Raw genomic sequence first — 18211 nt, forward strand, 5'->3', positions numbered from 1 at the left:
GTTAAGGGTGCATTCTGTATGATTTGTGCACTCCATCTTTCATTTTCAGCTACAGGTCAGAACTGTGTAAGAATATTTTAAGTGTCACTTCTCTTGAGGCGACTTAAAAATTAGAAATATTTTGGCAAGTCTTCAAAAAGGATGTCCTTATAAGGAGTTCTCTGGGGGGTGATCCCCACCATAAAAAATTGTTGATATGCCTGATAATTTCTGGGGATGAAGCGCAGAGACATCGTAGCTGTAGGTTGGGCCGGGAGCAATGGACGCAGCGAGTAGCAGATTCTCCTCCGACCAGAAAGCGCCGGAGGCGCCTTGGAAGATCAATCGTAGACTCGTTCAGAGCAACGACACGTTAAAAAATTTAAAAAAATCTGATCCTCCCTGTTCTTTCTTCTATTCGTCCTCTTCTACTCTGTTCTCTTCCCCTTTCTTCTCCTCTTCTCTCTTCTACTTCTTATCTCCTTTTCCCGTTCTCGTTTCTCCATTTACTTCTTCTTTTTACTTTCATTTTGCCTCCACTTGTATTTCAATTTCTGTATATTTCGTTGCAATTCATATATGCAACCCAAATTTCACCTGATATTTTTTATATTTGAGAAAATGCCTTCTATACCTGATTCGATCCGTGTCTGCTAGCATGCCAGCAGCAGGTGCACGCCCCCACTCGACCACCGAGTGTTTTTATTATTGTTATTTGATTCTTCTATTTATGTTTCTATTTTAATATCATGTTTTTAAAACAACACAATTCAAGCAACAGTTATATTCTGCGCTACGCACTTAAGTTATATGCCATACCATTAACACTGAAACGGCAAGAGGCACCAAAACAAAATGTGAACACATAAATGTAATAAGTGTTTTATTAATAAGTTTTAAAAAATACATACAAGTAAACATTCGAAAAAATAAAACGTGTGCACACGAGAGCGCAAGGTGAACTAAGAAAACTAGAATAGCAACAATCATTCCGACTTCGCGTCATATCGCTCTGTGCCGAGTTTGTTGCCCGTATACCACATAGAATAAAACATAACAAACTTTTTCTACTTGAATATTTTTCTTCAAATATGATTTATCAGAGTTTACTGCATAAATGAACAATAATGTTCATTTAAAAATTCTCCCTGAACTTAAAAATCGTGGTATAATAATAGAACTGAACCCATTACTACACACTTGAAAAATAAACTATGATACAGACCTAAAAAGAAAGTACCAGTGTCTCTGAAACAACAAAATGTACTTGCACGGCAGTACTGAAAAACTAAGTCATAGAAATTATACAGAATTACAATATTTACAATTTGATGCAAAATGGCCCTACAAGTTTCCGTTCAATTTATACAGCCCTAAAAAACAAGAAAATCAAGGTCTCGAAACACAAAAATGCGATTTTATGGCTTCTCTCCCGTGAGAAAATTGCACTAAGTCAGTGTGGAGATGATACAGAATTACAATACTTTACAATTTGATGCAAAATGGCCTCCTGCAAGTTTCCGTCCAATTCCCACACCTAAAAACAAGAAAAATCAGCGTCTCGAAACACAAAATGCGATTTTTATGGCTTTCCCGTGAGAAAATTGCAAAACTAAGTCATAGAGACATGGTACCACACAATACTTACAATTTGATGCAAAATGGCCCTCCTGCAAGTTTCCGTTCAATTTCACAGCCCACAACAAGAAAAAAAATCAGCGTCTCGAAACACTTTCAAAATGTAATTTTTATGGCTTCCTAGAAAATCTGCAAAACTAAGTCATAGAAATTACAGAATTACAATACTTACAATTTGATGCAAAATGGCCCTCCACAAGTTTCCGTTCAATTTATACAGCCCTAAACAAGAAAAATCAGCGTCTCGAAACACAAAATGCGATTTTTATGGCTTTCTCCCCGTGAGAAAATTAAAACTAAGTCATAGAGATGATACAGAATTACAATACTTACAATTTGATGCAAAAATGGCCCTCCTGCAAGTTTCCGTTCAATTTCTACAGCCCTAAAACAAGAAAAATCAGCGTCTCGAAACACAAAAATGTAATTTTTATGGCTTTCCCGTGAGAAAATTGCAAAACTAAGTCATAGAGATGATACAGAATTACAATACTTACAATTTGATGCAAAAATGGCCCTCCTGCAAGTTTCCGTTCAATTTCTACAGCCCTAAAACAAGAAAAATCAGTGTCTCGAAACACAAAAATGCAATTTTTATGGCTTTCCCGTGAGAAAATTGCAAAACTAAGTCATAGAGATGATACAGAATTACAATACTTACAATTTGATGCAAAAATGGCCCTCCTGCAAGTTCCCGTTCAATTTCTACAGCCCTAAAACAAGAAAAATCAGTGTCTCGAAACACAAAAATGCAATTTTTATTGTTTTCCCGTGAGAAAATTGCAATACTAAGTCATAGAAATTATACAGAATTACAATACTTACAATTTGATGCAAAAATGGTCCTCCTGCGACTTCCCGTTTAATTTCTACAGCCCTAAAATAAGAAAAATCAGTGTCTCGAAACCCACAAATGCAATTTTTATTGTTTTCCCGTGAGAAAATTGCAAAACTAAGCCATAGAGATGATACGAAATTACAATACTTACAATTTGTTGCCAAATTAACACTGCAAGAAACGTGCTACGCAGTTAGAAATGCAACGACAAAATAAATCTGATAAAAATAAGATCAAAACGAATAAAACGTGCACAGCAACGGCAAACAGGAAGGTCTTGCGATTACACTAAACATGTTAAATGCAAGAATTCAACTAGTAGTAAGCATATTAAAAGAATACTCACAGTCAGGTATTTCATAACAAATCAGTCTAAGACTCGTACATCCCCACAAAATGTCGACGAAATCAAAATAGAAAGAAACATGACGAGTCGCGACGTCCACACGCGGACAAACCCAACAGAACTCCTCACACGACTGAAACCGTCCAGCAAACACGCTAAACTAATCCCGCATCGCCTGCGTGCTGAGACGCGCGCACTTTTCAAGGCAAACAACACTGATAACCGTGATAACCGATACGTTTGCTGCATCTCGCAGAACGCTTCGCTTCAGGTAACAATAAGAACGTACATTGAAAACAACAAAAACATTGTTTACACTCTACCGATATACAATATTGGCATTTCAATCCATGTTGAATGTTTGAATGATAGAAATGAACTCACCTTTCACGCTGCTTTCAATATTCAACAGCACACAATATTAGGAAATTGGAAAACATAATTACCTGCAACTTAATAATAAGCGACACATGCGGAGCAGCTTACTCGCGTTGAGATGACCAAAGGACACATAAATTATAAGTACATAACTTTGATGGAGCTTAAAGGATCTTTTCAGGCACCTTCCTGGCTGGGGTCTACTTGAACAACACCTCCAGAGTAATCTGAACAAAACAAAATTAAAAATTACTAAATAATAGCAATATACAGAGTGTTTACCACTTGAACTTTTATACTTAACTTTGATAATGATGTTTTTGGCCCTTAAAAATATTCATGACTTCTTAGTCTTCCGTCAAGTAGTTTAAACTTTCCTAGCACTTGAAAATTTTCTAATTATGATTTACAAAACTAAAAAAATATAAAATAATAACAAATAATTATTTCTGACTAAAATAAAACTGATATTATATAAAAAGAAGTTATAATAATTGAAAAACATTTAACACGTGGACGTTTTTTGTATTAATATGTCTTACACATTATTGGTATTCTTTTTTATACATTTAAGCGCAACCTATTAACAAATTTTATACATTTCTTCGTTTTTCGTTTAATTATCATTTGTTTATCGTATTAGTATTTATCTTGCTTTAATTTATTTCGTCGTGTGTGTGGATGTGTGTGCCTCTCTCTGCGTTAATGAATAGTATTTCAATTTATGTCCCAGTAATAATAATATCGTTACTTTAATGCTTCTTTATGTTTAAGTTTACATACGCTATTGATATTGTATATAAATTATTTTCTGTGTCTGTGACATTCGCCACGAATTTCTCTACATTCTCCGCCCGCATCGCTTCATCACAATCATTTAATGTTCGTTCCAGACCGTCAAAAGTATGTGTGTTTTTACTTACATAAGTATACTGACACAACAATATTATTATCCTCGTCATCCTGCGTGCCAGAAATCGGGTTCGGAAAGGTAACGTTATGTTTACTTTACAATAGTTTTGTGAGAAATAAATATCTAACAATCAGTCGAATAATAAATTAATTACAACTTATAACACAATTATCGTACAAGTAGCGTACGCGGGGAAAGTAACAACGAGTAGAGTGAAGTGAGTAGTTGCAAGATGGCCGCCGGGATGGTAACGCCGGAAGTCATCAGCGGCGCGCCAGCGCTCGACAGCTGCACGTTGTATCCGCTTGCGTACGTCATGTTCACGTTGAAGAGCCCTTCGGACAAGCCCTGCGGGGAACGCACCAGCAGGAGGTACTCGCCGATGTCGCTCACGCGTACCTTGCGGATGTACAACACCGCTTGGTGGCAGTGAATCGTTGATGTATTCTGAAAGAATCAACATGTATACACTGTGGCCTATATTGATAAAATGGTAATTTTCAGTTCAAAACCGGTATTTTTAGATTGGTAGCAAAATCTCGGTATACCGGTATTTATAAGAGACTAAAATTAATTAATTTGGAATAATTTTTATTTTGTTAGTAAAAAAATATACTGGTATAAAAAAATACCGGTTTTGGAAACATAAATACCGGTATTTGGCAGAAAAATACCGGTATTTTTAAAATTAATTTTATCGATTTAAAAATATCGCAATTTGAAAAATATACCGGTATATCGGTTTTCAAAGACTTACAGTAATTGCATAGGCAACTATATCAGTATCAGCTTCCCCAGGCCGATATACTCTGTCCTTGGCGATCCAGTAGACCTTATTATATGTGGGATTGGCACAAAATTCCATCGTCAAAGTCAACGGTTGTCCATAAACACCCGTGATGGTTTTATTCGTTGGAAAAATCATCGGATGTCCTGCAACAAAGACAAAATATGTACAAAACCACTCATCAAACACAAAAAAAAACAAGATGGCGCTGGGTTTGGCATGTGACGGCTTGAAGTTTTAATTATTTATAACGCTCGAAGCACTCGCCGAGCATTCGCAACACAATGAAATAAAGATAAACGCATTATAATTGCAAATCTGAGCGTCGTGCGCCGCCTCCGCCGGGTTTTCCATTCTTCTTACATACATTATACGTGTTTGCGTCTTTTATTTGCGCCGCCGCTGATAAATTCGGATACATTTAGTGGCGCGGCGGTGAGGGTTTCACACTTGGGACTGCTTGGGGATTCGAGGATCGGGATTTGAATGCGAAGGCGCGACCGTAAATTGAATAAACCGAATCAACGCGCGCGCTGGGTTTAACAATAAACTGTAAAACCCTTAAAACGTAAAACCAAAAGTGCCCACGGCCGAAAGCGGATAACAACCCTCTTAACTCTCGGCGCGAATTGTAACTGAATTGTAATAATAACAAGCCCGAGCATATTTAACAAGACACACAACGAAACAAGTAAATTATTTATTATTTTCGCAAGTGGCGACATCTCTCGGCATGCACGAGTAGTACGAGTTTTTACTAATTGAAACAATACGATTTGCTATCAATTTCAATTTCGATTCCACAATAGATTGTAGCGTGTGGAGGGCGAAACGTCCGGAAATAGTTAATATCATCAAATGAGGCGGCGGGGGCGGCAGGCGGAAAATTGTAAATTGCAAATGGCCGTGCGGAATTGCGCCGCGCGCCGCGGTCCAAAATTAAGCTACACAATTTACGATTGGGAAATAATACCCTTATATTTCGCGTGCGGCGTGTGCCATGTGCATACGCGACGCCGCTATAAAGTCGTGCCGCCGCCCCCGGCGATAAATTCGCCAGCGAGAGAGGCCTCGTTTCGCTAAATCAAGCTTTATTTGCTTCATTTATTCGGTGGAAATCAATTGAAACTGTTAACTGCGCACACAGCGCCCTCTGCGGACTTTCATTGCAATTACAATATTTGTTAGGCAACCAAACTTACAGAATAATTTTACACCACACACATAAAGATAGTGTGCATCGTTTGAGATAAGTCTGGGCGCAGACAAAAGGGTCGCGAAGGGGTCGAAGGAGACGAAAAGAAGCGTGTCGGATAAACCTAACCCTCAATTCAACCCACACGACCTCGATAGTGTGTGTGTGTGGTGAGGAAAGTGGACCAAAACTAAAAGTATAACCGAAAGCCCGCGGGGGATGTTCGACAATGGGACGACAACGACGCTTGCGAGCGGAGAAGTTTGTTAACTCGGTTAACTTTGCTTTTCGATGAAAAGCGCACGAAAAGAGGCATCCTCGAGCTTCATCGATGTGGCCGGGTTAAATCGGCGGTTTTCAAAACGGGAATTAGTCTAGGGAAATAGCTAATTTGTTTGCGGGAACAATTGAAGTCAATTGGCGCGAAACAAAATGGCCGCCATTTGACAACTGACAGATAAAGCTTCTTCTTAAGGTTATATGCAAACTTTCCCCCGGAGGGGCAAATAGGACAATAGTTTTGAGGTTAAACTACACAAAAAATATACAGGGTGTTCACAAAATTACAAAAACGGTAAAAAATCAATATTTAATGTGTTTTTTGTGTTTAGTTCCGTAACTATCCTTAAAATAAATAAATTTCTTGCTGCTGCCTTTACCGCAACCCACAAAACAGTGAATGAGTCCAAGTTTAGCACTGCCCGGAGTCCCGGAACTAAACAGGACATAACAGGACGATAAAACAGGACACAATGAAGGGTGTCCTTGCAAAACTTGTGTGCAACTTCCCTCTCCCCCACCCCTTGCACGAAAATACGAAATACTTCAACTAGAAAATACTTCACCACCGCCGCAATTCAATTTGTTTATAAAATAATCGCCGCCACAGGATAATTAATTGTCCTCGTTGGTCGGCGGCACGTTTGAATAGACGAAAATCACACGAAGTGCGCCCTCCCCGGTTTTATAACTTCCGGTATATTCCCTCCCACGCTCGCGCGCGTTGTCGTCTTGCCGCCGCATTGTTCGACTCTTAATATGCAGGATAACACTAAACAGGACGATAAAACACAAAGCAGCGCGCGCGGTGTATTGTCCGCAACAAAAACAGAGCACACCGCAGAGTGCCAGTACTTAAATTACAGCTCGCATTGGCTTATGACCGGCGAGGACTAAACAGCAAACAGGATCTGGGACATTCAAAGGACGCAGGGCGAAGGACTATTACAATCGCCACTTCAACGCGCTGCTAACGCTCGTAAGTGCCGAAGCTGAAAGTCCTGCGGAAGGACCATCAACACACATCGTGTAAACATCCTAATACGTATATACTGAGTGTTTCGGAAAAATTTAGAATTAAAAAATATAATTTTCGTTTTTTGATAGTAAAAATACCGGTATACCGGTATTAATACCGGTATTTGACAATACTAATACCGGTATATCGGTAATACAGGTATTTTTAAATAATTTTTTTTTTAAATTAATTTTTGTCAAATTGCAAATACCGGTTAATCGGTATCAATACCGGTATTTCACAACCTCAATACCGGTATTTATAAAAATGGCTATTGCATGATATTAGTTTACAAATGAGGTTAAAGATAAGAACCTGTATATTAACATGATAATTGTAGGCAACCAGTTATACTTCGTACGTTTCCGGATGTTTTGGAACTTGGCGTTTTTCGAATTAAATTACGGAATGCCCCGGATAGTAGAGACGGGACTTAAGTGTGCCACTGGGCGAACAAGATAATTTAATAGAAAATACGTCTCGTTTTAAAAGCCGCGGCGTCGCTGCAGTCGACGCTGTAAATATTTTATGCGGTGGGTAGATAGCCCCCCAAACCTAAAACCAGCAATTGCGTCGAGTGGAAATTTGCCGCCGCCGCCGCCGCCAACGCCGCACAGGACTAAACGCCGCAATGGCGACGCGAATTAATGGCCGTCGTTAATGTTTAATGTTGCGACCTTAAACGGCCGCGCATAATTTAAACGATATGCCAAATTTTCTTCTAATTCGATTCATTAATACTACATTACCGAAGCTATAGTATAACCTACAAAGTGTGAGTATAGTAATGTGTTTATATGAAAGTCTACAAAAAACACAGTTTTTATTTGTTTGGTGTTTTTATTAAAAATTGATCCGGTTCGTGTTGTGCGTTATTTTTAGCCGGCGTTCTTTCTTTGTTGGTGTTCGGGGACATTAGGGACATTTAGATTTATCAATTTTCACGCTCTCCGCGACAATAAAGCGCTCCCCCGACGACGGGCCGCACGGAAAGTTGGAAACATGGCGAAATTAGGACACACGTTTCGAAGGAGCGCGCGCGCAAGCGAAAGAAATGTCCTTCCGGACGCTATCCGTAAGATAGGCCACCAAATATACGAGCGCGCGGGGCGCGCAGCTAATGATATTGCAGAAACGTACACATAAAATGCACAATTTACGCGACTTTACTTCTCAATTATTGTATTTTTTTTCTTTCGTGAAAAGACATAAAATAGTATATTAAGTACCAAGTGCGCGAAGTGAAACTTTAACAACGTTTAGCGACGTGATGCTTAGGTTTTTTTTCTATTTCACTCAATTTCCATGATTAGTTTGTGTTGCACCGTAGGCAAATACGCTCCACCTCGTGACTAAAGTACTTTAGTCACGACCATGGCCGTCCGTGTTTAAATTACCACTTTTCGTGTCGCAAAACCGTAGAAAAAGTAAAAATTTCGTGATTTTTATGATTCTGAAGCAGAATTTTTGTATTTTCCCACTGAAACATATGTTTTATTGTATTTTATGGCTTTCCTTATTCTTATACCACCCCAATTTGCGTTTCACAGCACAATAATTAAATTCCCTTTGATGTTGCGCTTGTAAAACGCTCAGCGTTTCTTTTCTCTTTCGTGTTGCGTGCGCTCCGCGGCCGTAATAATCATTCCCATCGGATGCGTCTTCGCTCCGCATGATTTCGTTTCGTTTTACGTTTACGCAATTGATTTTCGTAAAGCTTCCTACACAGACCTCCCAGACCAGAACAGAGAGAAGAAAAAAAAAACGCACGCAGCAACTTCAAGGGTTTCCATTTTTATTATGCCAGCGCGTTATCAAATTGAAAATCACTTCTTCCTTTCTGCTCTCGCTTTTCATCATCATGGAAATAATTCCGAGCGCTCTTTCATTAAATTCCATAAAATCACACCGCATTAAAACGTCCTTTACACACAAAATATCATATAAAAAATGTAATAATTTCAGCCTCAACAAATTCATGAATACGAATTTTACTTGAATTCAGTTAATTTCAACCACAAAACATCGTTTTTAGCAAGAAATTGATGAGAAAAAAGTGTTAAAGTTGTGATCGCGATCGGAGACGAAGATAAGTGGCCCGAATAGTTTAACTAAAACCCCGAAAACCCCGCAAACCCACAAACTTAAACCCTAAGACCTCGGCAACCCGCGCTACGCGGACTTACGGACTTCCAACCAGTTTCAAAACCTTCCAAGGAAACTCTCGCCAACTTTATTTGCATATTGCACTCGTATAACACACAAACATACAATGTGTCCAGCACACTCATGAAAAAAAATTAATACCAACACTATAACAATTTAAATTAAAACAAAGTAAAAAGTTTAAGTAATTCTAATTTATCGCATGGTAGGCAACCAACTATGCACTTATCTAATGAGAATTGAATTGAGACGAAATGCAACGTGTCACCTTTCGTCCTTAAATCCTCGCTGGATGCATATTCCCTACCACTACGCCAACGTACATGCTGCCTGTGGGGGATGGGGGTGCAACCGCATGCCTCCGGTTCGTCTGCGCACAATTATTCATCCGCTCGGTTCTCGGTCTGTCTGCAATTTGCGGCAACCTGAACGCTCCTAATGAGATGCTCCTAAAAGGTTTCCTAATAGTATACCCCGCGACCACTAAATATGCAAATATGGCGCATCTTTTATGCTTTCCCTTTCCATCTTCCCTTTGAGTTTTAAGGGTGCGCGAGCTTGATTAACGTTGTTTTCAACGAAGAAATTTGTCTTTCGCTATTTTTTAAATTAAACTAATGAATAGATACAGAAATATACAATGTGTTCACGTGGATAAATTTGCGAATGGGGGCTTTGGGGCGTCAAGGATATAATATATTGACGCAATCTTAATTTTCTTTTACGGCTTTTGAGGAGGGTAGTTTTTCCCTTCTGTTCGCCTTTTTAAACCTGGATCGGCGCGTCGTAATTTAGCATATCAGCTATCTCGCACCGAAATCCACACGCCAACCGCCTCCGGCGCGCCGCGCACTATTCACAAACGAAGAGATGAACCCCGGCTTTAAGTGGAAAACTCTCGCTCACGACTTACAGGAGACTTACAACACGTTTTTATGGCCGGGAAATTCGCGCATAAAATCAGCCTCGGCATGGAATTTGTTATTAAGATTACAGCATGAAGTTATTAAGATTTATGATGGCGAAAAGGTGATTAGAAATTTTTACAGCTCTATTAAAAACTCAAACATAACCTCATTGATTGCCTGTGTTAAAAGCTACCCGTTTTAAATCTACATTTGTGAAAAATCGGTATTTATACCGGTATACCGGTATTTTTTCATTAAAAAAAATTTCTATCGTTTTTTTATTGTTGTTATTTAGCATTATTTAAAAATTAAAAATATTATTTTATAAAAACCGGTGATACCGGTATACCGGTATTTATGGGTTCAAAAAATACCGGTATTTATAAAATAATATTTTCATTTTTCTAACAATATTTAAAAAATGTTTTATGTTAAAGAAAATTTTTGAAGTAAAAAATACCGGTATTACCGGTTTTAAAAACTAAAAATACCGGTATTAAACAAAAAATTCCCATATTTGTTATTTACACTAAATTTCCTCACAATATAATGAAACTATTTTTTGTTTATATTATAATTTTCCCCGTTTATATCCGTCACTCAAATTAATCGCAACATAACATGCTCCTGGTCAATTATTTTGCCACACGATAAAAACGCGTTTACATCGGCGAAATGCGCAAAATATCAGCATGTGTAACGCGTGTCACATTTCAACCGCGGCCATTCTTCCACATACTCGTACAACGCTGGTTGCATATCATGCGTGGTGTTCGTTCATTGTTTAATTGTCTTGTCAGTTGCATAACGATAATCACGTTGCGCGTTACGTCAACTTGATGAATTTGTGTGCACAAGCGTTATTTTTGTCACGATAACGCCGAAATATTTAAAATATTACCGAATGTTTTCGGCGTGCATAACCTTTTTTTTTGCCTCGTTCTGGTCTCTTTATCTACGCCATTTGGCATTTGTTGCTCATTTGTTCCTCATAGATGAACGCGTTTTATTGGCCTTTGTTGTTGGCGGCTCTTTTGTTAGCAACCAAGGGCGCACGTGCCAATTTCTACTAAAAAAAACTACGAGCAGATAAATAAACACATCCAGAGTACTGGAAAAAATAATAGACAATGTAACGAAACGAAAAATGCGCGAAAAAAGAACAAATGTGGAGAGCAGAAAAAAAAAACATTGACACGAAATGAAGCTGCCGGGGAGTACAATGCGAGCGCGGATAAGTGCCGAGCACGTTAGTCCCGGTAGGAAATGTTAAATAAATTTTAGTGCGAACAAAAACATAATATACAATGTGTATAATCGAAATATTAAACAAAGAATTAAATCAATATATGACTTGACACCATGTAATGTTGGTTGCCTAGGTGTATACACACATCATCATCATCATTCAATTATTATTATTATTTGCATGTTTTTGTTTCTAAACACAATGTATGTAAATATTGTGTGATGCTACACGTTCTGTTGTGTTATGTTATGTTATGTTATAATGTGTCATGATAACATTTTTCCACTGAAACGTTGTTTGCGTTTTTGCGCGCCGTTTTGTGTTTAATATCAAAACACGAGAGAATTAGGCAACCAACATTTAAACGTGTGTCTATTTTTTCCTCTGTAATGTGTATGTAATCGCATGCCCAACGTGACGCGATTAAACTCCCGCAAGACGCCATTTTAAATGCACTTTTTAAACACACAGAAAAAAAAAACACTACTACTCAAAACTACGTGTTCCTGTCGCTAGATCGCCCAAAACAAAACAAATGATTGTTTCGTAACGTGATAGTCATAAAGGTCATAAATCTAAAACATCCTCACGGGGCTGGTATCGTCTAGTTTTTCATTCCCGGAAATTTCCGCGTTGCGATGCGGCGCCATCGTTTCATTTCGCTGTACGCATCGCGTTTCAGCGCGCGGATGGTTTGCGGTTGCGGTAGGTTTAGGCAACCCAACCAACACGCGCGTTCGCAAACAAACAGACGCCATTGAGGTGAGTGCACACACGCGCGCGCCGCCATGTTTGTGTTGGTAAGTGGCATCATCAAAACTCGCAGCATCAAAAATCGACGTCGCGAGGTCAACTTTTAATTGGATATTTGAACCAACAAAATTATAAATCATCCATGCTGTGACGTAAATGTGCCGCAACATCAATTTTTACACATTGTACAATCAATACTGAAAAATACCGGTATTTTTATTTTCAAAAATCAAAATTTTTAAAATTAAAAAAAAATACCGGTATTGAACGCAAAATTTTATTTTTTTTTAGAAAAACCGATAGTTTTAAGCAAATATAAAAAATTTAATTTTATAAAAACCGGTATTACCGGTATTTTAATTAAAAAATATACCGGTATACCGAAATACCGGTATTAAACCCAAAATTCAATTTTTTCCTTTTTTTTCCAACAAAACAAAAACCAAACTTTCATTTGAGTGAATTCATCTTGACGCCATTAACTTATTAAATTATATTATCAAAAGTCGAGCGTCAACCAGCGCAGAAGACAATCTAATCTCTTAATTCTGTTTCTATAGTTGAGCGCGGCGTTGAAGCTTCTGTTCCAAAACCGCACACTACACAGCAATCCCGAAAATGATAAAGTGTCTGCTCCTTTTCACTCGTCAACGGCGCTGTAATGCGCCTGCGATCGACTCAATTCTCGAAATTGCGATTGTTTCACAGCCACCGGCATCTTTTGTCCTTAATAATCTTAGCCCACGCCGCCGTCACTCCTCGTCTTTCTCACTCTGTGCGCGGGTGAGAGAGGATATGTTAACATTTCGAACGTTGAAAACGCATCTTCGTCGACGGCGTTGTCGTTGCCGTCACTATTATTACATTGTTACATATTTAATTAAGCCGCCATTGCGTCGCGAAAAGCCTTGAACTCGCGCCGAAATTATTAACTTAACAATCGCGGCGGTAACGACGCCCGGCGTGGTGTCGACTGTCGTTGACACATTTCATGTTTTAAAATTTATACTAGGGAGAGAGAAATGTCGGTGTCAATACCGGTATACCGGTATTTTTTGCTTAAAATTTTTTCTTTAATTTTTTCTTTAATTTTTCATTAATACTTAAAAAATGAAAAATATTGTTTTGTAAAAACCGGTATTACCGGTATACCGGTATTTTGAATAACAAAAATACCGGTATTTTTAATTAAATATTTTTGTTTTATTTTTTCTTTAATTTTACTTTAAAATTTAGAAAATTGAAAATATTTTTTATAAATATCGGTATTATCGGTATACCGGTATTTTTTAAAATCTAAATTCGCGACTTTAACGACGTCTGGCTTCGTTGCGACTGTCGTTGACACATTTCACATCGTGAAAATTGAGCGGATGTTAAGTTAACCTGAAAAAAATTTAACGATTTTGCTAAAAACTCTGTCAAATTGTCAATTGTTAGCTAAAATGCAAATCATTTACGTATTTATCCGAGACCCTTGTAACTTCGGCGCACTTTTTGAACTTTTACTCGCGGCAATCCTGTGAATAAATGACATTTTAAAGCTTTTTGAATGTTTCCACGCGGTTACGAAAGTTGCAAAACTTTCGAGCATGTGTCAAAGTTCCTTACGCGCAACGAGAACGCCGTAAAATCAAAGTACACCTTGTTCCAATCGAACGATACTTTACACGTAAATATTAAGAAAATGTACTGTGGACACACTGTATGCGCAATAGGTTGATGTATGATTTATGTTGATAAATGCGCTTTTCTTGTAGGTACTCGCGCGATACCGGAAGCGACGTAAACAAGGTAAACATCGTCCGCGTTCTGCGCGCCCCCTTTCTTTGAGTTATTACTTTTTACATACAATGTGTTTAAATAACAAAAAATAATAATTTTGAATTTTAATTTTTAATAAAAATAAACTTAAATAAAATAATCGACAACATATTGCTAAATATTTTATTTAAATATTGAACTTTTCAACATTGTGAATATTTCAGTGTTTGTCTTATAGTTTAACCTAGTTTATAGTGTTTCCACAAAGTGCACTTTGCAGATTGCATGTCACTCTCATTGCAGTCTATTTTTCTGAAGACGTCTTCACGTCCTCACATTTCCATTTTTTCTTTGCTTTTCTTTGCGTTAGTGTGTTTATTCGCGTTTTTCAAACTCGAATGCTCGCGATATGTGCAAACAAAATTTAATATTTATTCACTTCATATGTACACACGAAAATATTCTTAGGTTTCACTCTTTTTTTGCGGAGATATGAAGAGGTAAACAAGAAGTGAAAATCAATTTTTTCGCGTGTGTGACATTGAATGCGAAGTTGATTGCGCCGCCTCTAGTTGCTTACAACTTACAATCCAACAAATTGCAGGCGGGATATAAACTATCTTAACTACTGCGGGAGTCTAATCCGGCAAACTTTCCACCTGCAACCGCCCAAGTGCATCAACTGAGGTGCACTGCGGAAACTTTGATGATTTGTGTGTTCATCAAGGAGTTTAGTGAAGTAAATTTTGCTAAAATAAAATTTTTGTTGCTCAAATGAAGCTAGGGGTATGAAATACCGGTATCAAAACCGGTATACCGGTATTTTTTTTGTTTAAATGTCACTATTTCTCAATATGATAAAAAATATTTTTTGTAAATACCGGTAATACCGGTTAACCGATATTAATACCGGTATACCGGTATTTTTTTTAAATACAAGTATTTTTTAATATGATAAAAAATAATTTTATAAAAATATTATTTTATAAATACCGGTATTTTTTATACCGATTTAAATACCGGTATACCGGTATTTTTTCAAACCTAAATTTAAAAAAAATTAAAAACATTAAAACAAAAGTGAATTTTATAAATACCAATATACCGATATATTCATTCAAAATATACCGGTATTGAACTCAACATTCATCCGCTAAATTTACTAGCAGTAGACTAAAATTGAGGTTATGTCTCTACCGTGTGCAATATGTAACGTAATGGGCTCAAAGATGAGGCTTGGGCGTGTAATGTAGGACGGTAGATTAAAACATTAAACGCTCGCGTCGTGTCGTGAGGTAAAACATTGAATGTTACGCAGAGGGTGCAAGTAGATGTAGATCTCTGTACCTATGATGTAACACACGAGTGTACACGCCAAACACTCACCTGCGATGAAAACCATGAAGACATTACGTAAAAGCGTACGAGCACCCGAGCGCTCGCCGGCCCGCTCGCTGGACGAACGGATGAAGCAGATTACGACGATGAATTATGTCGCTAACAACGGTTTAATATTTGCCACGTGGCAAACCATTCCGACACGCGTCGCACGGACCATGAGTATATTAGCACGTTGCCGACTATCCGCCACATTAAACTTCAGATTACGAAATTTAACATGCAAATATTTTGATTGGAATACACAATGGCGATTTAAGCAAGTATTGTGTGAGTGTATGTTTGGTTGCCTATAGAAAAACAAGAAAGAAAAAATGCGTTGGTGCGTGAAATATTGTCCTTTGTAAGAAATAAGAATTAGGAGAATTAGGAAGACGTCCAAAGCTGCGCGGCGTCGCTTGCAAATTATCCTTAACGGCTTCGTAAAAATTTACGGTGCGTACGTGCCGAAAACTAGCGCCTCGACGATCTTTAACGCTTTTGGAATATACAATGTGTTTCAATGCCTATTCAGCCATAAAACCTTTGAAATAAATTTTAAAAATTTTGATTTTACTGCGGACACAGTGTATGTTTTCTTTAAAAATTGTATTCCACTCGCTAGCGCGATTCTAGAATTGTGTACGACGGGTTGCGCGCCGCTTGCAAGCCCCACAATCTACGACATAATAATTCACAATTATTTCTTTATTTATCGCGGATACATGACGCGAGAGGACATGATAAAAACGATTATTTTATAACTTTCCACTGGCGCGCACATTACGTACTTTATTTGCATGCAGATTACATAATACTATTAAAAAAATATACGTAATAAAAATAATAATTTTTTATTTTCGAATTAAAAATCGGTATACCGGTATTTTTACCCCTAATACCAGTATATATTGAAAAATATCGGTTTTTGAAAATAAAACCGGTATACCGGTATTAATACCGGTATTTCATACTCCTAAAACTGGTATACCGGTATTCATCCCAAAATTTAAAACTTTTTAAATATGAAATTAAAAATACCGGTAATACCGGTATTACCTAATACCGACATTTAATACAACTATTATTAACATAGATTTTAAGTGGTGTACGCGATAAGGGAAGCTATCAAATTGCCTAATCGATTACCGTTGTGTTCGTCATGGCGCCGTCATCGTTGTAGTTCGTTAATAACTAAAGAGATATTATCGAATGTGCGCGGCGAGCGTGCAATCTGCGTGCAATATCGTCATATCGGAAGGACCCCGAGAGCTGCATGTGTGCAGCGTGCGCCGCCATGTTGCCGCGCTGACTTCCGGCGCTGCGGTCGCTCGTTTTCATCGTATCAATGATTACACTCATCATGCTCGCTGCACTGCATCAAGATACGTGCTGCATACAATATTGTTTGGCGTAGTGTTGCGGTGGATGTTATTATAGTTATACTAAGTAGACTAGAGAGTCGAGCGGCAGATTGTGTCGTAGCAGTGGTGGCACAAAAGGCGGTCGACAATAACGTTATTAACGTTATTATGTTGTTAATTGTGAGGGCGATGCCGACAAACGAGAAGAGCAAGCGTGACTACAACTACATGAAATCTCAAATGCATTAATCTATGTAATTATTGCAACATTTTTTTTTAATTTAAATTTTATTTTATTGAACTATCTGGTTTCGCAATAGATGCCGTTGAATAATTTAAATGTCATGATTTTGCATGAAATTCTTGCAGTTCATAAAAGAATGCCTGCTTGTTGAAATCTTTTAAAGTTAACAATACTTTATATTTGACAAATATAAATTATGGATAATTTAATCATGATGTGACAGACGGGCATTATCAACGCCCTAATCCCTACTAATATAAATGGAAAGTCCTGATACGTTACACTTTCACGCAAAAACTACTTAACTGATCATCAAGGAAAATTTGTACACATATTCTTAGTGGTCCCCGAATGGTTATAGGCTACTTTTTATTTAATAAAATATTTTTAAAATAAAACAAAGAAATTGTTTAGCTAATACCTCTGCATCTGGCTATTTGACTACTTTAACGCCATCTAGCATTCCAGCAATGAAGCTCAAACCTACTATAGTACCATCACATCGGTATGCTTCGTTCAGTTACGTATTACTCCGAGGTAATTCTTCAGCGCATCGCGGTCGGGATTGTGAATGCCGGATTGCGGATGCTCGAATGCCAGAATGCTAGATTCCCAATTTCAATTTAAAACACAAAGAGTAGCTCTCGGCGCCCCGCATGAGTGACGCGCGCCGCGGAAAACGGGAGAAAATCGGAATTGTTGGAGAAAATCGGCGGAACTGCTGAAAGCTGCACACAACTTTCGCCTCCTCTCCTACTCCTGCACGCATCTCAGCAATTTGTGCGCGCTCTTCATCATAGGATTTACTTACTTCGAGAACACGCGAGACAAAAGTTGAAGATAGTAATAGTTTTCAAGAGCAGGGGCGCAATTACGTCAATGGCGGCGTGGTGCGTGGATATATTTACATATCAAACACAGTCTTGTGATTACAATTCACGGAATAATAAATTGGGCAATTATAAAATCCAACACACAGAAAAAATCGACGACGATGAAGAAATCAATTAAAACA

The 18211-nt window shown here is 37.9% G+C and overlaps 1 protein-coding gene across 1 annotated transcript in view; it reads right to left on the bottom strand.

Moving 5' to 3' along the window:
- Positions 1-3683: 3683 nt before the first annotated feature.
- The window catches only part of tei (irregular chiasm C-roughest protein teiresias), a 103642-nt gene continuing 89114 nt past the window's right edge, over positions 3684-18211 (bottom strand). The window contains exons 8-9 of the mRNA XM_065305813.1: positions 4850-5025; positions 3684-4539 (exon numbers count right to left, since the gene is read on the bottom strand). Coding sequence (XP_065161885.1) covers positions 4261-4539; positions 4850-5025 — 455 coding nt within the window. The 3' untranslated portion in view covers positions 3684-4260. The remainder of the gene's footprint in view (positions 4540-4849; positions 5026-18211) is intronic.

This window comes from Atheta coriaria, unplaced genomic scaffold (genome assembly GCF_025399875.1).
Source record: "Atheta coriaria isolate IRGN ID8LTWV9N9 unplaced genomic scaffold, Caltech_Dcor_3.1 hic_scaffold_6_pilon, whole genome shotgun sequence".
NCBI lineage: Eukaryota > Metazoa > Arthropoda > Insecta > Coleoptera > Staphylinidae > Dalotia > Dalotia coriaria.